Source organism: Aquila chrysaetos, chromosome 17 (assembly GCF_900496995.4).
Source record: "Aquila chrysaetos chrysaetos chromosome 17, bAquChr1.4, whole genome shotgun sequence".
NCBI classification, from domain to species: domain Eukaryota; kingdom Metazoa; phylum Chordata; class Aves; order Accipitriformes; family Accipitridae; genus Aquila; species Aquila chrysaetos.
In genome coordinates this window covers 106,574-127,852 of record NC_044020.1, presented here as the reverse complement: position 1 = coordinate 127,852, position 21,279 = coordinate 106,574, and the positions used below count along the sequence as shown (strand labels likewise).

The 21,279-nt window shown below is 47.3% G+C and overlaps 1 protein-coding gene across 2 annotated transcripts; it reads right to left on the bottom strand.

The window, feature by feature from the left end:
• Positions 1-4,126: 4,126 nt before the first annotated feature.
• NFAM1 (NFAT activating protein with ITAM motif 1) lies at positions 4,127-19,922 on the bottom strand. 2 transcript variants are annotated; one of them, XM_030041276.2, is made up of 6 exons: positions 19,648-19,922; positions 17,201-17,539; positions 15,995-16,104; positions 13,303-13,401; positions 8,600-8,686; positions 4,127-5,903 (listed from the first exon to the last, which is right to left on the bottom strand). In XM_030041276.2, exons 1-6 carry the CDS (start codon positions 19,700-19,702, stop codon positions 5,844-5,846), a joined length of 750 nt encoding a protein of 249 aa, XP_029897136.1. In that variant the 5' UTR covers positions 19,703-19,922; the 3' UTR covers positions 4,127-5,843. The 2 variants fall into 2 exon arrangements, with proteins under 2 accessions (XP_029897136.1, XP_029897137.1); XM_030041277.2 differs by lacking the exon at positions 13,303-13,401.
• Between the last annotated feature and the right edge of the window lie 1,357 nt (positions 19,923-21,279).

The following is a 21,279-nucleotide window of genomic DNA, read 5'->3' as shown; positions in this document are numbered from 1 at the left end:
CTCAGCACATCCCCTCCATAAACATTTATTTGGGGAATTACAGCATATATATTTGGTTTTTCCATGGTAATTTGGCTCTGATGATCTTTCCTTATTGTCAAAATGGTGGATACCTCTGTAAAAGAGAGCAGTAACTTCTCCTGCAGCTCTGCTACCTCAGGAAACAGACCTCAGCCATGCAGACGTGAGCCTGATCGATACCTGCATGAGAAATCAAAAATGAAAAGCAAAGTGCTGTGGAAACCAGTGCTGGTGACTCGGGAAGAAACCTTTTTTTTTCCTAAACTATAAGGAGTTCAGTAGCTCCCACTTACCCAGCTGCTGGCTCCTACCTGGACAACCTGGTACAAATAAGAACATAGGAAACTGAATTCTGTTCTCGACTTCACCTCTGACCCTCTGCAATTTTGGAAAAGTCATTTAACCTCCTGAGTCTCCATTTTTTCCATGTATGAAGCTGAAACGTCATACTGAGCCTTGCAAGGACTGCTGAAATCTTTGATTTTAATGGCACATGTCAGTGCCAAAAGCACTGTCAGTGGCATTACAAGGCTAATTCCCTCACAAGGGAGGGAAGCTCACTGTGGTACAGGTATTTTGGGTACAATTGTTACCCCTGGAAGTGCTCAGATATCATTGCATAAAATTGTAGGCAGACAATCTTTCAGATGCGATAGAAACCAGAGGCCCTGACTAGTTATTGAAAGACATAATGTTTTGAAGAAGCCCATATGTTAGCTTTTCCATGTTCACCCTGTTCCAATTTGGATAATCACATTCTGACTCCTTAAAGCAGGGTGGCTGACCTGCCTGGCCCTACCAGCTGTATAGCCAAATCTTCATGTGGCCTAGAGCAATGCAACACAACCCACATATTTCAAGGAGCTGAAGGAAAAAAGGAGGTCCAGGAGAGGTTCATCGGCTGGTGAGGAGAAAGGCTCCCTCCTGGAACAGGAGCTCTCCTCACCAGCCTAAACGGTCCTTGCCTCAGAAGCTGACAACTTGCCCTCCTGTCACTTCTCACGGGAACGTGCCTGGTGTTGTCAAAGCACCATCGTCCTTTGCCCGCAGGTGGCTGGGTCATTGCAGCACTGGTGCTGTGAACCTTGCAGATCCACAGCTCGTAACACAGTTTGGCAGCTTAAAGGCCTGGTTATTAATAGTGAAGTACCTAGTAATATACTAGTTACTAATAGTAACCTGCATTTCTATTTTATCATTAACAAAGAAAAACATTTTATCCCTGACAGTAAGTGGAGACTGGCTTGCCCTAGAATCAAGCAAGAGAAGACATTGAAGGTTCACATTCTCGTCTTCGCTTGGAGATCAGGTAGTCACTGGTGCTCTCTGACCTTCTCCTTTTTTATTATAAACTCTTCATTATACTTCACTGTGCATAGCAAATCTTGACCACCACAGAATCCCAAAACACAGAAAGAGCAATATCTGAGCCTTCATCAGCTTCCTGACACAGCAAAGAAGAGGAGCAGCATATGCTGCAAAGGATTTTTTCACCATGGACACACAGTAAATTTTCCCAAACCCAAGATAAGATGCTGTTTCCAAACCGTGAAAGAAAGTGGTGGCAGCTCCAAGCAGCCAATTTTGGCTCCATCTGGCTAATTTTGCATTTCAGATGCCCGTCTGACCCAATGATGGTGTCAGCAGCCGCTCTCCTGTCCTTCATGCGGGCAGCCCTGTGCCAAGACACTGGTATCGGATGAAGGTACTTCTCCAGACTTCATGGATGCAAAGGAGGGGAAACTGTCTTGTCCCCATCTCTTCACAGGTGCTGGTGGCACCTGGGCCATGGCTCAGAGCTGTAAGGGGTGCCAGAAGCACAAGCCCCAGGAGGAGAAGACAGTCATGGCTGGGGATGTTCTGCATGGCTGTAGGTGACCACCCCCAGGAGTCTGGGGTTTGGGGACTACCAGGGGAGCTGGCAGGGGGATGTGGGCAGGCAGGGGACAGAAAAGGGAGCAGAGAGGACCTAGGGCACCATCTGGTGGCTTCACTCACTGCCTTCCCTAAATCCCTGTCTCAGAGGGTCACTGTATTGCATGGGCAAGGGCTGAAGAAACACCAGGTCTTCCCAAGAGACAGCCCAACAGGACGAAGAGAGCCCTGCCCCTGGCCCAGACTTGCACACCCTCAGGGCACTGCTAGGTGGGACAGTGGTGCAAACCACAGCAGTAATAACCATTTCACTTGGGTGCTGTTCAGTCAAGCATCTCCCTTGATAAAGAACCAGCCCTGGCTGGCTATTTAGAGATGATTTACAGTAGTGACACCCCTCAAAAGGAAAAAGAAGAGTAGAAGACAGAAGCGATGAAGGAGAACACCTTGGACTATACCTTGGACATACATTTCATTGTTGTTATCCACCACAGCAAGGTCTTTCTTATCTACAGATAATAGCAAAATGTAGTTGGCGTGTTTCATATGACAGAACAGTACCCATGCAAGAGCTTGTCCTCTGCAGAAAAGGATGAAACCAACAAACCAATGAACCACTCAAGTGCGCCCTGGTTTTTGCCTTCTCAAATTAGGATTTGCTGTAAAGCATTGTGAAGGACTTGTTTTAAAGGGACTAGACGACCTCAGTGTCACCAACGCCCTTTGCAGCAATGCCAGCTAAGACAACACGTTGAGGATGATCATGGTGAGAGACTGTATCTCTCAGGACCAAAGGCTCACACCTGGTGGAGAGGGCAAAGGATCCTAGTGCTAACATGGCATCTCCTTTAGAAGGTGGCAGGCAGCGCATTTCCACCTCGCACCACTGCTTACTTTGATAATGGGTCTCCACTTCCCTGAAATCCTGTCAATACAAAAGGATAATTCAACATCTGGGAATCAAAGATTATACCAGTGTAACGTGAGAGCATGCTCTGTGCGTAACAGCACCATGGTGGGGAAGGAAGTGGAGCTGAGGCCTAAGGGACACAGTTTTTAAAGAGGAATCCATACTCAACATTCTTTTTAAGGCAAAACCTCTAGAGTGAACACAAGCAGCCAGTCATCACCTCTCACCTTTGTGGCGCTGGGGGAGCCAATCCTTTATTTTTCTTTCTTTTTTTTTTTTTTTCTTTCTTTCTTTCTTTTTTCCCCCAGTTGCTCAACACTTAAAAATGAACTCCTTTCCTCTTGGTAGTAATATTCATTTTCTGCATCTACTCTCATGGGCCATAGAGTCAGGTAAGACAAAAAGACTAAATGACTGCCTTTTTCCTGAACAACTCTCTGCTACAAAGTAGCTATATCAATATTATATAAATTATTTTTCCTAGTCTCTCCTACCTGTGCCTGAAGGCATTTCATCATACCTCTTTGGAAAACATCATACCATTTAAAAACATCCCTGCTCTCACAGTCTTCTGCTTTATACCTTTCTCTCTCACACTCTCTGATGCTACTGCAGCTGCCCATGGCTTACGATGCTAAAGAAGTGATATTAGCTTGTGTCTACGTAGCTTCGAAGCTTCCCTTTTCTCATGCAGCAGCCTTTTACCCTTGCAGGGTCAATCCAAAACCCACTGAAATCAACACAGCAACTCCCCTCATCTTTGGCTAGCTTTGGCGCACACCCCAAATCCCCAGACGTGCCAGTGTTTCTTGAAAATTTTTACTTTTTCACTTAATTGATCAGAACCTGGTGTGATTCTTCCAGTACTTTAGCACTGACTGTTCTGGAATAGCCTTTTCTATTCCAAATACCACTCTTCCTCTCATGTTTCATTTTAAACAGCTTCAGCTACTTAATATATAGAATTGGTCAGGCATAAATGTAAGAAACACACTATTTAAAAAGGTAACAGAAAGACAAGATGAATCAATTCACTGCAAAGTGAGATCCTTGACAGGAAATTTCCACTAGCACCCAGTATTTTAGCATTTAAAAAGCAAAACACAAAAACTAAGCAACATTATCTGGAAATTTTTCACTTTTCAGCTAATCCACCAGCTTCTGCTGAATATTTTATTGCCATGCTGCAACATATTTACAATTCATCTCATCATTTCTTCAAATTTGTTAAGGAAAGGAATTGTTATACCTGTACAATCCTCTGTAAATTCTTCTATGAAGACAAATGTTTTCTGGTCATATTAGTAAACACTAAAATTGTTGACTTCAAAAATATTTATTTATAATTGTGATCACTTAACAAATGGAAAACGGGTCTAATAAGCCATGCTGTCTATTCATTGCTCTTTCTGAAATGAATTCCTCAACACTGGGAAGAGAAAAAGCATTTTCCTGTGGTTAAAGAAAGTCCAAATTGCATGTTTGAAATCTCTTCTAATAAAAAGAGCAAAGCAATAAGCGGATTATCTCTTTAAACATAGTATAGGAAGGCTGGAGGCCCTGGAGACATTTTCCATAGCCTCTATCTCTGATGCATAGCAACATTATCTTCAACTAGAGAGGGTCCTATGACCCTGGAGCTCAATTTTAATTTGATCTTCTTCTTTAAAGAGGTTTCTATGATTCCTCTCAAGTTATGCTGCATATTCTTATTTTGGGTTGGTTTTGTTTGGTTGTTATTTTGTTGTTGTTTTTTAATCTGAGATAAAACAGCCTCAGCTTTTTGATCCACTGGTTTGATCGTGTTATATGGATATTTAATGTAACCTCTTCCCTATCAGAACTAGAATATGCATCAGCACAAATGGTAGGCAAGTGCCAGCTGTCAGGAGAGAGAAGAGCTTGGACAGGAAATTCACCCCTAGGGCCTCCCTCCTCCTTCCCGTCATTCTAAGTTTCAGAACTGGTCTACCTGGCCAAATAACTTATGGGGGTGGGAGTAAAGGAGCCTTATACCCTTGTTGGGAAATACTGGCCAGCTGAAACAAAGGCAAACCTATTGGTTTTGGTGGGGCAGAGGTACCCTGCCTGCTCCCACAGAGGCTCAAAATCCCAAGCGATAACAATGCCCATTGCCAAGAAGAACAGGAAATAGGGGAGCTCGACTTGAACATCTCTGGGCTGGAACCTGGCCCCTGACCTGCTTGGCTTATGCAGCCCAGCAAGGGAGTTTCCTCGGGTTCCCACCTCCTTGTTCCTCTTCCATGTTCTGGAAAGGGCACTGCCACTGAGACATGTTGCCAGGCAGGGATATTTTCTCTGTTTTCCTTTTCTCCATCTTTATCTCTGTCCGTGCATCCAGTCCTCACCGTATACTGCTGATATTGCTGAAGGGAAAGCATTTACTCGGAGGCACAGATTTGAGTCGACTGACTATGGTCACAGCAGGCATCTGTGACTACTTGATGGGATTAGCAGATTATGAGAAAGCATGTTTCACTGTGGGGTTCCTGAGAAAGGAAAAATGGGCAGGTGGATGCTTGGATCTCGGTTAAACTATGCATGAAGGCCTGATGGCCATGTCAGGAAAGCCATAGGCACAGGATCAGATGGACTGCTGCAGGTCAGGATTGGAAGATCAAGCCAGCAAGCAGGGAGGTCTCTGGATTGTTCTATCATTTACAGAGGATTGAGATTTAAGTATTTCAGCCAGGCCAGGTGACAGAAACCCGCACAGATCCCATCTGCACCATATCTAAGATATGTGTGAGTGCTTGACAAAAGCAGCTTTTCTTTTGCATCAAACAGCTTTGCTGCAAAATGGCTTTGCTGCATCAATGCAGACTGAGCCCCGGTGGGATTTGAACAGATCCATTCTGTTGTTAATGAAGGGCAGTTTAGAAGGAGCCAGGGTTTGAGAGTCCCTCACGGCTGTGCCCTGAAGTCACTGTGGATCTCCGCAGAGAACTGGGTATGTAAGAGAGTAGTTCTGCCATACAGAAAGATGTCTGGTCCACATAGGGTCAGGTTTTCCCTGTTAGATATTCTCATACAACGTATCAGAGGATTCTTCTAGAGTTGCTTGCTTCTTAGGTGTCTGCAGAATGATGAAAAGGAGAAAAAAGAAATGGAGGAAAATTATTCAAAAGAAGATGAATTAATTCTTAATAAGCAGGCACTGACGTTTGTTCTGTTAGAAATGGCTATAAGTGATCCACTGAAATGGAAGCCACTACAGTGAGAAATGTTGCTCTGCCAGAGATGAACGTGACTAATCCAGCCCAAGGGATAAAGATGCCTCCTTTACTTGTCACTCTTCCCCCAAAAAGCTGTCAGACAGGGAGGGGAGGGAAAATTGGACTTGGTAAAAAAATAAATCACTTTGGATTCTGTGAAGGAGGAATTCCCTGACCTCCTCAATCCTGTTTCTTCAACAGTTGAGTCTATTCCACACGACTGTTCCTTGTGTAGACAAGGCGCTGACAGACTGATATTTTAAGCGCTGTGTGGCACAGGCCTGCTGTAAGCAAGGTTACACAGCAAGTAGCTCAAATGCCACCGGATGAATGAAGACCTACCTACACTAGCATTTTCTCTGTTGCCACCACCAAAGGGAAACATTTTACAAAAGTGCAGGCACCTCCAAAGCATGCAGGATTAACCCCTCACTACCCAAGCTGGCTGACAGTCCAGCACAACAGCATGCAAATGCTCTTGTTTCAGGGGTTCTCTGCCCTGCTTCCTTTTACAGCTCCCCCTCTATGTGCAGCATCCTGCAGCAAGGGCTGGCCTGGACCCTCCACAGCAGAATCAGCCACCGTTCAGCGGTCCCAGCTGCCACTCACAGGCCAAACCCACTGGCCCACAAGTCTCACTCTTAGGGAAAACACCCTGTTATATTCTGGCACAGCCAGCTGGAGGATGAGTGTCCCAGGCGCTCACAGCCCAAGATGACTGAGAGGGAAGCTGACCGAGGTGCTTGCAACAGTAGTGGAAAGTGCAGTCAAATTCTCCTGTGTAGACATTGTGGGGTCCCGCCACTCACACTCCTCTTCCTTCTGACCAGCACAAGAACTGAAGACACTTGATGGTGTCTGCTTTTGGTGTGAAAGCTCATCCCAGCCCCTCTCTTTGCTTTCTTCTCCTTTGTTTCTCCCATCTCTGCTTGGACCTTTATCCCACGCTGGCTGAGACTACTAGTGCCAGGCCTACTCACACACAGATGCTCCTTTGCTCTTTCTTTGTTGCTTTGTTCCTGCTCTGTTTTACAGACCCACTGCCCCCAAAGCAGTGGTTGAGTGGTGATGTGGGCCACACACAAGCAATTCAACATAGACCAGACAGCTCCATGGTAGGGGAAAAAACCCACACATACTGCATCTCATCATCCAGACCAAATTGTTTCGAAGGGGGCAGCTGATAAAAGTACACAGAAGCATAAACAGGACAGGGAAGAGGGATCAGGACCTACTGTTCTCCCCATCCAACTAATTCAAAATGTAGCCAGAACACAAAACCAGGGATGCTGTCTTTTCCAGTACATATGATGCACTGGGGTATAAAGCAGTCTTTATAAAACAACCCATCCTTCCCCTCAACAATCAGATACCTGCCTTTGCTACCACCAACCACTGTGGTGCCACAGCAGTAACTGCAGGAGGCCAGTGGCCTTGGGACCAGACCACATGGCAAGTAGCTCTTGCACAGAAGAGGCCACTTGATTTTAGACCACCTTTTCCTAAAGGTGGGAGTTGTGAAAATGCCTCAGACACTGGAAGACACTGTCCTTCATGAAACAGAGGGATGGTGCCAACTGAAGCTGGCACCACGCTCCACACTGCATAGGCAACCTGGTGAACTCCCCACCAACAGGACATCAGTGGGAGGAAGCAGGAGACATTTTTCAGGAACATTTTCCAACGTTAGAAGAATGAATGTATTTTTTTAAGCAGATAAGAGGTCTGGAGGGGGAAATGAACAACAAAGTTCTGAGGACAGGAAGGAAATATTCCCTAGGGTGCCTGATGCAAGCTTTGTCCCTATGAAACAGCTGATGCCTGCCAAAGGCAGGGTAGAGGGCTGTGTGGACCTCTGGTCTGCTTCATGTGGCCCCCACAACTGATCTGCACCTGCATATTCCAAGATGCAGCTACTTTCACTAGGAGTGGATTTAGTTCCTTGTCTCTAACTCGTAACTCCCAGCCCAGCAAGAAGATCCAAGCCCAAAATGTACCCACACTGCCTTTTCCTGAGCCCCAGAGCTGACAGAGACTGTATCAGCCCAGCCTACGTTCAGACCATTTTAGCTTCTGCCACCATGAAATGGCTCTCTGGTGCTTAATGCCAGTGAGAGCACAGCTGTGTCCAGGGTCTGCCCCCAGTGCAGAGATTCCTCTACCCGAGAGGACTTCTCAGCTGCCTAAATAATCTGGAAAAGGCAATAGTAGAGACCAGCATCTGGCCAATTCTCCATGAACATCTGTCCCATTCCGAGGGAGCAGCAACGCCAAACCCCTCAATGCCTTTCAGTATACGTCATACAGCAAAGCATCTGCATGAAACTGGGACTGCCAGAACTGGTAGAGCTGCAGGAGCAAGGGCTCTGCCGGAACAGGGAAGATAGGCTACATGTGCAGGCCAGCTGGCGAGTGGATGCCACGTTCCGTTTTCCCCTTTCGGTGGGACTGGAGACACACTTACTGCCTGCTACGGCCATGGCGACCCTGTGGGTTTTCTTTCCCCAGGTGCCCAGTGCATAAGGGAAGTCTCCAAGAACAGGGCCCCAGCCCTTACCTTCCCTGGAGGACTCTTTCTGGGTGACGGGTTGTTTGTGTTGTTCTCAAGGACAGAATAGACATCAACTTGCTGCAAATCCAGGCACTGCACAGGGAAGAGAGAAGAGAGCAGGGGTCAAATAAATTACTTAGGTTTAAGACAACTAATTGCCCACTGGGTTGTTTCCCATCTTGTGCCTGACATTTTTCAGGAACCCCTGCCATCTCCAAAATTTTGAAGTTCCTGGCCTGAACTTGGGCAAAAAGAAAATCCTTTTCCCCCGAAATCTTTACAGTACCGCTGCATCATCTTCCTTTTTTGGGCTTACAGAGACAGGCTTTGACATTACGTACCCTGTGTAAGGTAGTGGAGAACAATGCCAATGCCCCTGCCTCCCTCCGCTCCAAACTGTCCCAGAATCCAGAATAAAGACCCCCCTGCCACATGAAAGGATATTGTGTACCGTGGGGACCACAGGTAACCAGCAGTGCTCTGCATTGCCCAAGACCGTTTAGGTGCCTGACACCCACAAGCTCTCGCTCATGGTTATTCTGGGCACATAATAAGGGTGAGAAGAGAGGTGAGGCTGAGGTCTTGAAGCACAGGGGCTGTCAATAATGGGAAACCCTACATCGGGCATGATTTCTATTTATTTGCTGGGGTTTTTTCCAAGCCAGAACTCTCCTTTCTTCTTAGAGTGAGCAAAGAATAATTTAAAAAATCAATATACTCCCAGGCCCTCAAACATATCAGTGGTCCCACACAGCTACACAGAGAAACACACACATGCCCCACATGCGTATGCACCCGCTGGTCCCCCAGGTAATTGTGTCACAGGAGATGCATGTCAGTTTGAGTGATGTTCCAGATCTGCCTGAAGGATCAAACATAACAATCAGGAGGACTTTTCCATGTGTGTTTCAAGGATGTCAGCAGGTTGCCAAGGTGGCTGTTTCTCTGGCAACAGGAAGATGGGAGGAGCTCCGGCCCAAGAGGGGCAGATGGTATTAGTGGAGAGACTGCAAAGGGAGCGAGGTGCCCTGCAACACAGTGAGGAGGACAAGCAAAACATGGAGGCTTGATTCTGGGGCTGCCAATCACCTGAACCCCCATAATTTCATCTGGAGTTGCAAACGCTCAGCATCTTTCGGGATCATGGCCAGCGGGACAGTGGTTTGAACAGGACCAGATGACAGAGGAGCAGCATTTGGGAGCAGGGCTTGGAACAAACAGGCACTCAGACAGGAGGGGGACGCAGTGAACAGAGCACCACATGGCTTTCCCATTCCCACTCGTCCTCCGGGAACAGTCAAATTATTTCACCTGTCTGTCTTCCACTCCCAACTACCCGCTTGCCTACACAGACATTCCCAACTATTCGCATGTGCACATGCACACACAGAAAATCCCATTTCTCCGTCCTCTTTTTCAATTCTCTTTGTGATGATGGCTCCCAGCAGCACGGCTCCGTGTGCCCTTGGCAGGACAGGCAGCCTTTTTCACTGCTCTAGTCTGAAGCCACTCGCAAGCAAGAAGGATCCTTTTGGTGTTCAACCTCCAAAAAAGATTCCCTCCCTCCACAAGCTCTCTTCCCATGGAGACTGTTGACAATGCTGGCCCTTTGCTAGCCAGTTGGAAAGCTGGTGTCTCCAACCACCATTTGCAAATTAATTACTTTTACTTGGTCACTGACCACCTGCTGCTGTCACAGTGGAGGCACACAGGCCTCTCTTCTTCCCGCTGGCAGATGCCTTCCCATCCCCAAGCAGCTTCCTTGTTTCCCTTGCACTGGGAAAAGCTCCTGTGCTCTGGAACCTGCCTGCACCACAGGAGGTCTGCTGCTCAAAAAGCTTGTTAGAAGTGTAAAGCGGATGAAGCGAGTCCCTCGGATTGTTATTTCCAAGCTGCTTGTTAACTAGGCAGCTAAGCTGGAAGACAGAGGAAAACACTGGTTTGGGTCTGGGCAGTGCAGTGAGGTAGAGCTGCTCCAGGGCTGCAGTAGGACAAAGAGGTCTAGGAACACCTAGCAGTGTAGTGGGAACAAAGTGGGTGCCCAGCTGCGCCCTTATTACCAGGGCTTTTTGTACCTGCTGCTTTTCCCTGTGTACACCCACCCCCACGAGGTAAACGGTGGCACTTGGAAGAGCCAGTGGGGAAGGCATTTGCTCCTAGGGATGTGCAGCAGGATGGCTTTGCAGAAGGTGTGCTAGGACCCTTCCCACGCCAGGGGTGAGCCTTGCTGCTGTGTAGGGTAACACAGAGCTTTTAATGAGCTGCACCAGCCAGTTCCAAGCCCTTCCTTCGATGTCCTGTGCTGCCTCCTGCTGCTCCTGCTCCCAGCTCCAGGCCTGCAAGGACACTGTGGTTCCCTGACCCGACTTTTTTGCAGACTCTGACCTCTTGCTTTCCCCCACAGACAGCACATCTGGCACATGCTGGCCTCCTGTCCCATCCCCTAATCTCTGACCTCCTTCTTTATCTCATCACTCGGAGTTACTTCTCACTTGTCCTTCCCTTTTCCTTGCCTTAGCTTATCCCAATGGTTACTGCAGATTCTCCCTGTGAATTAAGCACTAAGTGTTCAACACCCAATTTAACACCAACGGGTTTTCACAAGGTACCTAATTTCAAATGCAGTTTGCAGGGCTGGGTTTACACCATGCAGAGTCCCAACAAAATTTAGCAGCAGGGCACCAGAGTCATGTTTCAAAGAAAATAAGGTTTGTCAACTTTCAACTCCCCTCACCTGTCCTGAGGGCCCATCCAATGCAGGATCCCCATCCCAGGGCTCTTGTCCTCTCTCCCCCATTAACGTCCCGGTTACACCTCGAAGCCCTGTGCTCCCCCCCCTTCACCTCGCAGCCCCGCTCTCACCATGTACTGTGACTGTGGCGGGAGTTGCTGCTTCATGCCCAAACGAGTCCCCTGCAGCAGCTGCTCCACGATAAAGTAACCTCCAGCAAGCGGGCTCATACCCCCCAGCATGCAGGAGACAGTCCAAGGCTGCTTGCAGCTCTGCCAAAGAGGGCTGAGCCACCTGCCCTGCACACTGGGCTGGCTAAAAGCCCCGCACAGCTGACGTGTGGTTAACGGGCTCCAGGGGAGGCCGGCTGGGCCAGGTCCATTGGGCTCCTGCAAGCACAGGGACCCAGCCAGCTCCCGGGACTGCCTGTGCCTAAGGCTGGCTCTGCTGGCTTGCTGTATTAGCCTTAGTGGGGCCTCCTGAACAGAGCAACATGATGAAACATGTAATTAAGATGGAGCTAAGGATGCATGACGAGGCCGACTGAGCGAAAAATGGATTTGATTTTTTTTTGTCTCCTTGCAGAAATCATCCACTTCAGCAGGAAACTACCCATTCGGATTTTTATAAGCCTGAATTAAAAAGAAATTACTTGATACAAATGAAAAGGTTTATAACCTCCTTTACCCAAAGCATTGCTTTTTGCCCAGAATAGACATATCACATACAATACATAATGCTTTCTTTTAAACCTCCACTCTAAAAATTAAAGGGCCATAAAATGACACACCCCCACCTGCGAAATGAGAATGAGAAGGGGGTAGGCCCATCCTCTTGTTCTTCATATCTGCCCCCTATCAGGTCTCCTGCCTCCTTGGCAGGGCTTTACTCCTCTCTGTAGTACATTCTCCAGAGCTTCACTTTGTTTAGTTTAAATGATTAATGCAGCAAAGCTTACAGGTTTTCCTCGGAGAGACTTTTCCAGCCCTTATAGACCTCGCAGTCAGAAAGGTTTCCTAATAATTCAGGCAACATCCTTCTCTACTCACTTTCATTTTTCTCCTCCTTGTTTGTCCCACAGATCACGGGGAAAAAAAACACCTTCCCTTCTTAGCAGAGCAGCCCTCCCACAGGAGTAAAAGGAGAAAAAGGAATCCATTTTAAATGGAGCTGGATGGATTCTAAATGGGATTAGGGGTCATGGTTACTTGAGGTAGCTGAGGTCTGGGCCTGACATTTCAGGAGAGCCACTCCAATCCTATTACCTATGATGCCGCAGCTACTGGGCTTGAGAAGTGGAAGCAGTCAGCGTTCCCCAGTTTGAGGAATGGAAAAGGAGATCCTATGCAATGAAAAGGGAAATGCTCCAAAAAAGAGACCCCCTTCACTTTCTTCCTGCCCTTTTCCCCCTGAGAGCTAGTCAGCCTGCTCAGGACTGCAGTGGTCTGTGACACTGACACTGGTGAAAGTGTCACAGCAGGAGCTCTAAATAGCTGGGGTTGTTGGGGGGAGCATTTCTCTCTGCCCCTTTCCTGAGCCATCATTCTCCAGCTGGGAAGGGCATGTCCTTGAGGCACTCTACAGTACAAAGTGGGGCTGAAATCCCCTCTTCCTTCCTGACTTCTGGAGACCCTTCTACCTCTACCCCCAGGAATCCTCTCTGGCCCCCCACTTGCTGCTCTGTGCTGCCACACTGCTGGCAAAGGGAAGGGTGCTGCCCAGCAGGGCATGGTGCAAGGCTTTGGCACTGAGGAGGCCACGAGTGTGACCAGGATGGAGACACACAACACGCACAGTCCTGAGAGGAGCTAAGCAGGGCAGAGCACAGGAGCAAGGCCACCAGTACGAGGCTGGTACGCAGATATTGCTTATGTTTCACATCATGATACTGGTGGTGCCTGTAGCATGGCAGATCAGGGAAAGGAAGGGTTGTATCATGATGCGGACAGAAAGAACAGAGGGTGATTCTGGTACTCACATCATAGACAGGAGGTGGTGGTGGTGGAATGGCTGAAGGGGGCTGCGTTTCCACCTTCTGTCTCAGGATATTTAGCTGGTTCCTTCTAGGGCACAACACCTGCTCAGGACAAGATACCGAATGACACGTTTGGAGAAAACACCATCTCCCCAAAGATGAAGTGAACACCAATGTCATGTCAAAGCCAGCTGCTCGTGCACCCCCTGAGTGCTTCCACAGCAAAGATTGCTGGCACTCTATGCACAACGCGGGTTGGTCCCTTTCCTCACCACAGGGTAAAATGGAGGAGTCTGATGACTTACACTGGAGCAGTGGAAAGGAGAACTGGGCTCTGTGCATACATAGAAATCACTTCCACCACTGAAACTTAGCTGGATGGAGGGTGTGAGTATTTAACAGTACACAACAATGCTGCAGGACAGGGAGTAAAGCAGTGCCCTGTTCAAAGTGTGTGTGGGAATTTCAGAGAGGCAAAACGCAGTGACTTTTGTCAAGATTTGGCCAGGAAGCTTTTGCTAATATGCAGGCTAGAGAAGAGTGCCAGACGACCATTAATGATGACATACAGTCAGTGATACCCTAACATGCAAGTCCACCATGGAGTTGAAGGAAGAATGTCTCTTCCTCTGAAATGTTTCTTGCATCAGATGAATTCTCCTTGAACATGTTCCATTCATGCACAGATAAGGGTTAGCCCTGCTCAGCAAGCCAGAGAGGAGGCACGAAAGGCAGAAGGCTTTGCTAAGTATCTCTGTTCTAATTCAGAAAGAAGTGGGATGATTATATTCACATCACATGAAAACGATGAACTGCTTTCCAGTCCATTAGTAACTAAGGAGGATGCTAAATAGCTTCTCTTAAAGATAAACATTTTTAAACCAGCAGGTCTGAGCAAGCTGTGGTGAGAAATATGGGCTGTGTTCTGCAGGAAGGCAAATGTAATGACTGCACGATCTCTTTGGGCCCCAAGGAGAGCCTGTAGGTCTGAGACTTGCTGGCCCACCTCAAAACCTAGAGATGCCAATCGGCAAGTCGTGACAGTGCCTCCCTCCTCATCCCCATGGAGACGCTGTCTAGGCAAGCAGACATGGGGGCCTGCCTCCAGCCTAGTCACTCTGCAGTTTATACTCCTCCCCCCTCCATCAGACTGCCTGCAAGGTAAGTCTCACAAGATTAGCAGGTCTGCCAACTGCTGCCATTCTGTTTTCAACCTCATGATCTCTGACTGTGTGTGCTGAAGCCTGATGGTCCCTGGAGTCGTAGGACTGTACCAGCAGCACAGCCTCCACATAAAAATGCATGCAGAGAGTCTGCTGTTGTGGCAGGAGAGAGCAGCTTGAAAGAGTAAATATGGGGCATACTCTACCTAGAAAACAACAATCCCCAAATTCCATTCTGAAAGACATCAGATTTTTTTAATCCAGCCTTGAGATCTCTGGAAGAATGCGAAGGGTGCTATTGGAACACCTGAGGGTGGCAGTACTAGGAGCAGTAGGTTTTCCCCCAAGCAACAGGGATTCCAGTATCACAACTCCATAGTTTTTTTACACAGGGCCCCTGTCTCATCCAGATCTTTCAGTCCTACTTTTGGCTTTTCTTCTCCTGCTCTCTACATCCTTTCTTCCCCACTCCTGGTTTCCCCTTTGCCCTCAGCTACTCATCCCAGCTTCCACTTCCTTACCTAGCTGGACCCAGCCTGTGCCACTAGTCTGCTCACCTGGGGGGTCCTGTCAGACCACTCTGAACACCCTCCTCCAAGCTCCAGTGCTTCCTCACTCTGGATTCCCTCCGAAGGCTCCTTCTTCCAGCCTCACAGAATCACTGCTGTTGGAAGGTCCCTCTGGAGATTGTCTAGTCCAATCCCCCTCTGCTCAAAGCAGAGCCAACTAAAGCAGATTGCTCCTTGGGTCCTTGTCTCTCTCTTTTTCCAGTTAGTTGGGACTTCCACACAGGCTTCCTTGCAATCCTTGTCCTCACCTTCCCCTCTCACTCTGTTTCTTAAAGTTTTCTCTGCCAAACACATGCCCAAGGCTCTGGTCCTCATCCCCTCCACGCTGCAGATGATTGTTTTCTTCTGTGGTGCCTGAGCCATGGCTCAGGAACACAGTTGCACAGTCTCCCTGCAATCAGGTTGTGCCCTTGAAACAGAATAGCCCCCATCTTGAAAGAGGATTAGAAACAGGGAAAGTCCTGCCCTCCTCCTGCCACCAGGGCTGCAACAGACTTGCTTGGGTGCATAGGACGTTACCTGTCTGACTGGCACCATGTGGAAAGGGGCTTCTTTAGACAACTGAGCTGCTAAATTGACAAGAGCCACGACTGAGCATGCACAAACTGCAATTTTCCAAAAACCCATCACAAGGCTATGTCTCCTTGAATATTTGCAGTGCCAACACACTGCTAGTGTGACTTCTTGCCCTGTGTCGGAACCTTGCTCTAAAGCAGAGCATGCCAGAGTCAAAACGATTACCAGAATTTCTTTAATGGACAAATCAATGACTCGTTTTGTCTTTCCTGTAATCTTTTTTCTCAGAAAGACTGAACTTAAAAAAAAGAAAATAAACCTGAGGCAGACACCCAGCATCGAAAATTTCAGCACGGGGACTTCCAATCCAGCCAAGTTAGAAGCAAATTAAATAAATTCCTAGAATGGGTTGTGCCAGGTATTGCTTTTTACTTGGTTATAACTTGCCTTTCTTTTCCACAGAAGCAGAGCTGTTGCAGTGATGCTCAATGCAGCAAGAAGAGCAGTAAGAGTAACGAGGATTTCCCACCCATAAGAGGTCTCTATGTACCCTGTACCTGTAACAAAGGCAGCGAAAAATTCACAGTGTGAGCGGAAGTTACAATCCTGCTGCATTTTTATCCCTGGAAAGAGCCGTGAGAGAACTAAAATACAGAAGCAGTGCAGAATACAGTGGCACAGATGCACACACCCTTAAAAACCTAGCCTGACTGAACAGAGAGCAGGGTGCAGCTGAAGACTCACGCAAAAGAGACAGGATATAAGCAGCTGCACTTCATGTAGATTAGAGGGAGGTGGCATAACTATGAGAGCCAAGAAAGGTGGTAGGTAGAGGCTGGCAAAGGTCTTTAGTGATAGGGGCAGAAAGACAGATGATAGAAAGCACACAGGCCACACAAACTAGCAGGGTGGGTACTGCAGACATCCTGTGACCAGTGTAGCAAAGCTGTTTCGTCATGGCTCTTTGCACATACACTTTCTAAGAAGTTTTTCATATCCAGCATTCAGTAATGCAAATCCAGCCAGCCAGCAGCATGCATGTCCTTATCACTTTTCTATAACATTCCTCTTATCTTGGCATGAAGCTCTCCCTTGCTTTTCAGTCTGCACATTAGCGGAACAGCCAACCCCTTGTACCACATGGAAAAAGGGGAAGGATTACGGTGAGCCCCTAATCTGTTCGTGAGCCCCTAACAGTGAGTGCCTAACCTGTACATCTGATTACAGCGAGCACCCTAACCACTGACATTGTGTTCAACCACTGACCTTGTGTTCAACTGTCTCTGTTGCACTGCTAAAAGCCAAACCGCACTGTCTCCTGAACACTGACACCTAAAAGCACCCTCTGACCCAGTGCCCAGGCTCCCTGGTTAGACCCTGACTTTAAGCCTGCTGTTCCCAGGAGGCTGCAGCAGGGCAGACAAAAATTACTGCATCTTCATGTCCCCATCTGTGCATTGGGAACAGCAGCACAGGTCACCTGTGTAAAGTGCATTCAACTCTGATGGCATTAAATGTTGGGCATAAAGTATTATTCCCACCTGACTTCATAGTGTGTCTGTGTAAAGGAAAGGAAGAGCAAAGATCATCTTTTCATAGCCAGATTCAGCTGACGTTTAGCCCCCTGCCCTTCCTTTCTGGTTCTTCACTTACCTCTAGCAAGGACAAACACTCCCTTTCCCATTTTCTGGATGTCATTCCATTTGACCTCGCAGTAGTATGTGCCAGTAGAAGAGGTGTTTTCAAGTGGCATGATTCTGTGGTCATAAGATATGGTAGCAGTCTTATTCTCTTTTCCAGAAGGGATGTCTACTTTTTCTGACCTACTACAGATGGATATTTTCTGGCCCAGTGAATTAATCCAGTAATAGAAGATTGAAAATTTGGTGTATTTCGGCATGTAAGGGAAGGTAACTTTACAGGGGATGGATATTCCTTCCTTGAGCAGTGCAACCTGGATTGGAGGTATCTGCTGTACATCGACATTTCCCCCTGTAAGGGTAATAATTGTTAGCAGTCACCGAACATCACTTTGAGTCACGAGGGGACTGCTGCCCCAAAGACAGGATCACACAGTGAAAATAACCCTATGTCAGGAAGCACGCCCGTAGCACGCAGTGTTGGCCCTTGTCAGAGATTGAGTGATTCAGACCACGTGCCCTGTGTCATCTGCCACATCTCTTAGGTAACGGCTGTGTGATTTGCAATAGCCTGTTGCATTCACAGGCTTCCCCGTTTCCCTTGTGAGCTCCTCTGTAGAATGCCAGCATGCAGAATGACAGGAAATGAAGCAGGAAGTGAACTGATTTTGCAGTGGTGTGAGACTGTATTTACAGCGGATGAATAGAAAGCGATTTTCCAAGACAAACGCTAGCTGGACATCTGAAACTCCTGAGTTACAAACCTCTGCTTGGGCATCTACGTGTGGCAATGCGATGACTGCGCCAGTGAAGATGCTGTATGCAAGCAGGTGTTATCAGTGGGACTGTGTATTTCTGAAGCATGAGTGAGGAAGGAAATTGCATATTCTGTACAGGGGCCAGCACCAGGGCCATGAGAAATAAGACACAGCTTAATCACTCCCAACTTTTGCTGCTGTAAATGAGCAGAAAAGCGCAAGACTCAATGGTAGATATGAGAACTATTTGCAGAAGACTGCAGATCTTAAGTATATGTGACAGTATCTTAGGCAGAGAGATGGGAGATCATGCCCTTCATGTGCTTCCCCCTTACACAGACAGGGCTGTTGAAAGTGATCTATCACTGCAGACAATTATGGCAGGAGTTACAAGAGAGGATGAATAAGCACAGATGGGGAACCACACCATAGTTCACTCCCTGTTTTGTTTAACAAAAAATAAAAAACTAAGAGCGAGCCACAGGCTAGTAAGGAGCCTGGGATACAGGACCTCTTTGGCTTCCCAGCCAAATCTGGGTTTAACATCAGGCAGTCTCTGGATCTATTTGTTTGGCAGCTGACATAACACCATATATAAAGCAACTTAAGAAGAGACCCATGCAAACCATTGTTGTCCTTAAAAAAGGGAACTGGAAACTAACACACGAGTCTTCTTACAAGATGAAAGATTCTTTCAGAGACATGGAAATAGAAGGGGGGGGGGGGGAAGTAGAGAGAGAAGTAGGGGATGGGCGGGCTTTTCCATTCATGCTTTTGATGGGATTCCCTGGGGTTCTGCATCTATGAACAGGCTCATAACAAGGCATTAAAGCTGTCCCAGAGCACAGCCAGGCTTGCTTTTCTGTCATGGTGCACTAACGCTGCATTGCAACAGTAGCAGCATCTCTGCACAGCAGGGCATCGGAAAAGGCGACTCAGGAGTTAGTGTTGCTGAATGCTGAGCACTGAGGAAGCATTGTGGGGGGGCAATAGTGGAGGGAGGGCACGGCCACTGTCCAGAAAAGACTGTTGGGAAGTAACATCCGTTAAGGAAAATCCTCTACAGATGACATAGCCAGGGACAATAGCCTGAGAGTAAGGAAGAGCTTAGGCTACATCACTAGAAAAATGTTCTTAGCTGTAAAAGCAACCAAGATACAGTACAGTCCTAAGGGAAATGCTCATTCCTTATGACTGCACAGTCCTGTGTACACTAGATACAATATTATGGAAAGATGGTAACAGAAAATCCTGCAGACACCGCAAGAGTGATAACCTGAGCGGTCTTTTCTGGGCCTTATTTTCTAAAAAAATTCATCATTCATCAACCTTTTCCTCATCTCTACCCAGCAGAACACACATGAATATAGTTTCTATACAAGACATGGCTAAACACTGGTGTAACAAAACAGAGGAGAGATCCATCTTCTTACAGTATCCCAGGAGCCATTAGCTTGAGAAGAACATGCCAGCGAAAAAGCCAAACCATTTTATTTAGGTTATCTAACCCTTCTCCCATGTTCCTCCTTTCTTGAGGATTCTCTCTCTCAGCTTTGAAATGCTTAAAAGACAGAAATAGCAGCAGCGTGCAAATTCCTAGAGGGGATCTCTGGAAATTAGCAAAAGATAGCAGCTGGAAATGCTCTAATATGAACAAACGTGAGAGTAAACAAAAGGAATTAAAAAAACCATTTTTTTTTACCTCCACATTGAAGCAACCAAAGAAACAGGAAGATGACTTTTAGATTAGAGGCCATGATGGGGGTCAAAGGCTGTAAGAAAGCAACCAGACATGAAGATCCAAAAGGCAAAAGAGATGGGGGCTTGTCAGGTATTTCCACGCCCGGGGCAGCTGGTTGAGTCCCTCCTGTTTGCAAAAGGACGAGTGGGATGGACACACACAGCTTTGGCAAGCTGTTCCTGGCAGATGCAGGCTCTTCTGCTTTTCGGTCAGACTCCTCCCCGCGCCAGGGTTCATTTCACTGTACTATTACGACGGTGTTACACTTAGCAGTGGGTGTCCAAAGATTAGACCATAAGCTCTTTAGTGCGTATAGCTTTGTCTTCCGATGACTATAAAATATCACATGCATTTAAAGCAAACTTTGTCACCTTCCACAGTGACTGAAGCTCCATGTTGGAATATGGAAAAAAAGTGTTTTGACTGATGCAGATTGAGGCCATTTGAGGTGAATGTGGTCAAATTCAGGGTAGGGTTCAACTGACTCTGGAGCAATGGAGAAGCTTAAAAGTGGCACAGTGAGATTTTTACCATAATTTTGCAAGGATTTGTTTGCGCAGTTGTTTTGGAACAGCTATTCCTGATTATCTCACTGCATGGACCTTCCAGGTTTTGGGATAAGGTCATCTTACTTCAAATTATCTTAATCAAGTGCTTTGTTCACATGGGGAAGCTACTGAGCAGTGCCACAGGGTGTGGGTTCAGGGCAGAGTAGCACCATCAAACTCCTTCTTTATGTGAACACTCAAGTGTGGAACCACCTGTTTTGACTTCAACATGGAAAACAAGTACCCACATCAGCAGTCAGTACAGAGGAACGGCTCCACTGTACTCCTGACTGCACAAAACTTCCCTCCACAGCCAAGTCCTCCACTAGGTCACTTCAGAGGAAGGCACTCATTCCAGAAGTGAGAACAACCAGACAGCGAATTCATTCCCAACAGCTAGGATGTCTCAGATCCACACAGCTTTGCAATGCAGGCAAGCCCTAAGAAATATATTGTAGGGAAATCGAAGGAGAGCCCTTTGAAGAAGAAAACCTTCTTTTTGTGGGAGGATCCTGCTGCCTATACTCATGAAGAGTCTTTGATTTCAACGAAAGCTTGTTTTTAGCTAAGACATCTGCAATGTAACAGCTGAGCAGCATCCGACTCAAAAATAACCCTGATGTCTGGGAGGTCTTCACTTCTCTCTAGGCAGCTTCCTCCTTTCACACTTCTCGTGAGACATTTGCACTGTCCACAAGAAAGCACTTTGCTGCAATTTCAAGGGTGCCTACTCACACGGGGTGCTGTGCTGTGGAGACGTGGGGGATGGCCATGTGGCGAAAGACCTAAGAAGGTAGACGAGCCTGCAAACTGCGTGTTGTTAAAATCACTCTCTGTCCATTGTTTTATCCCTCCAGAGTTTGTAGGAGCAAGGTTGGCTCCAAAGCAACCATTGGTTTACAGCCTTTTTCCTCCTATTCAGGCTGGGACAAGTCCTCAGGAAGAAGGGGTCTTGACACAGGCGGTGGCATGCAGCTGCGGCCACTGCGGCCCCCTGAGCCCAGGGATGGCTCTGGTACCTTGCTGAGAGCCCTAACAGATGGAG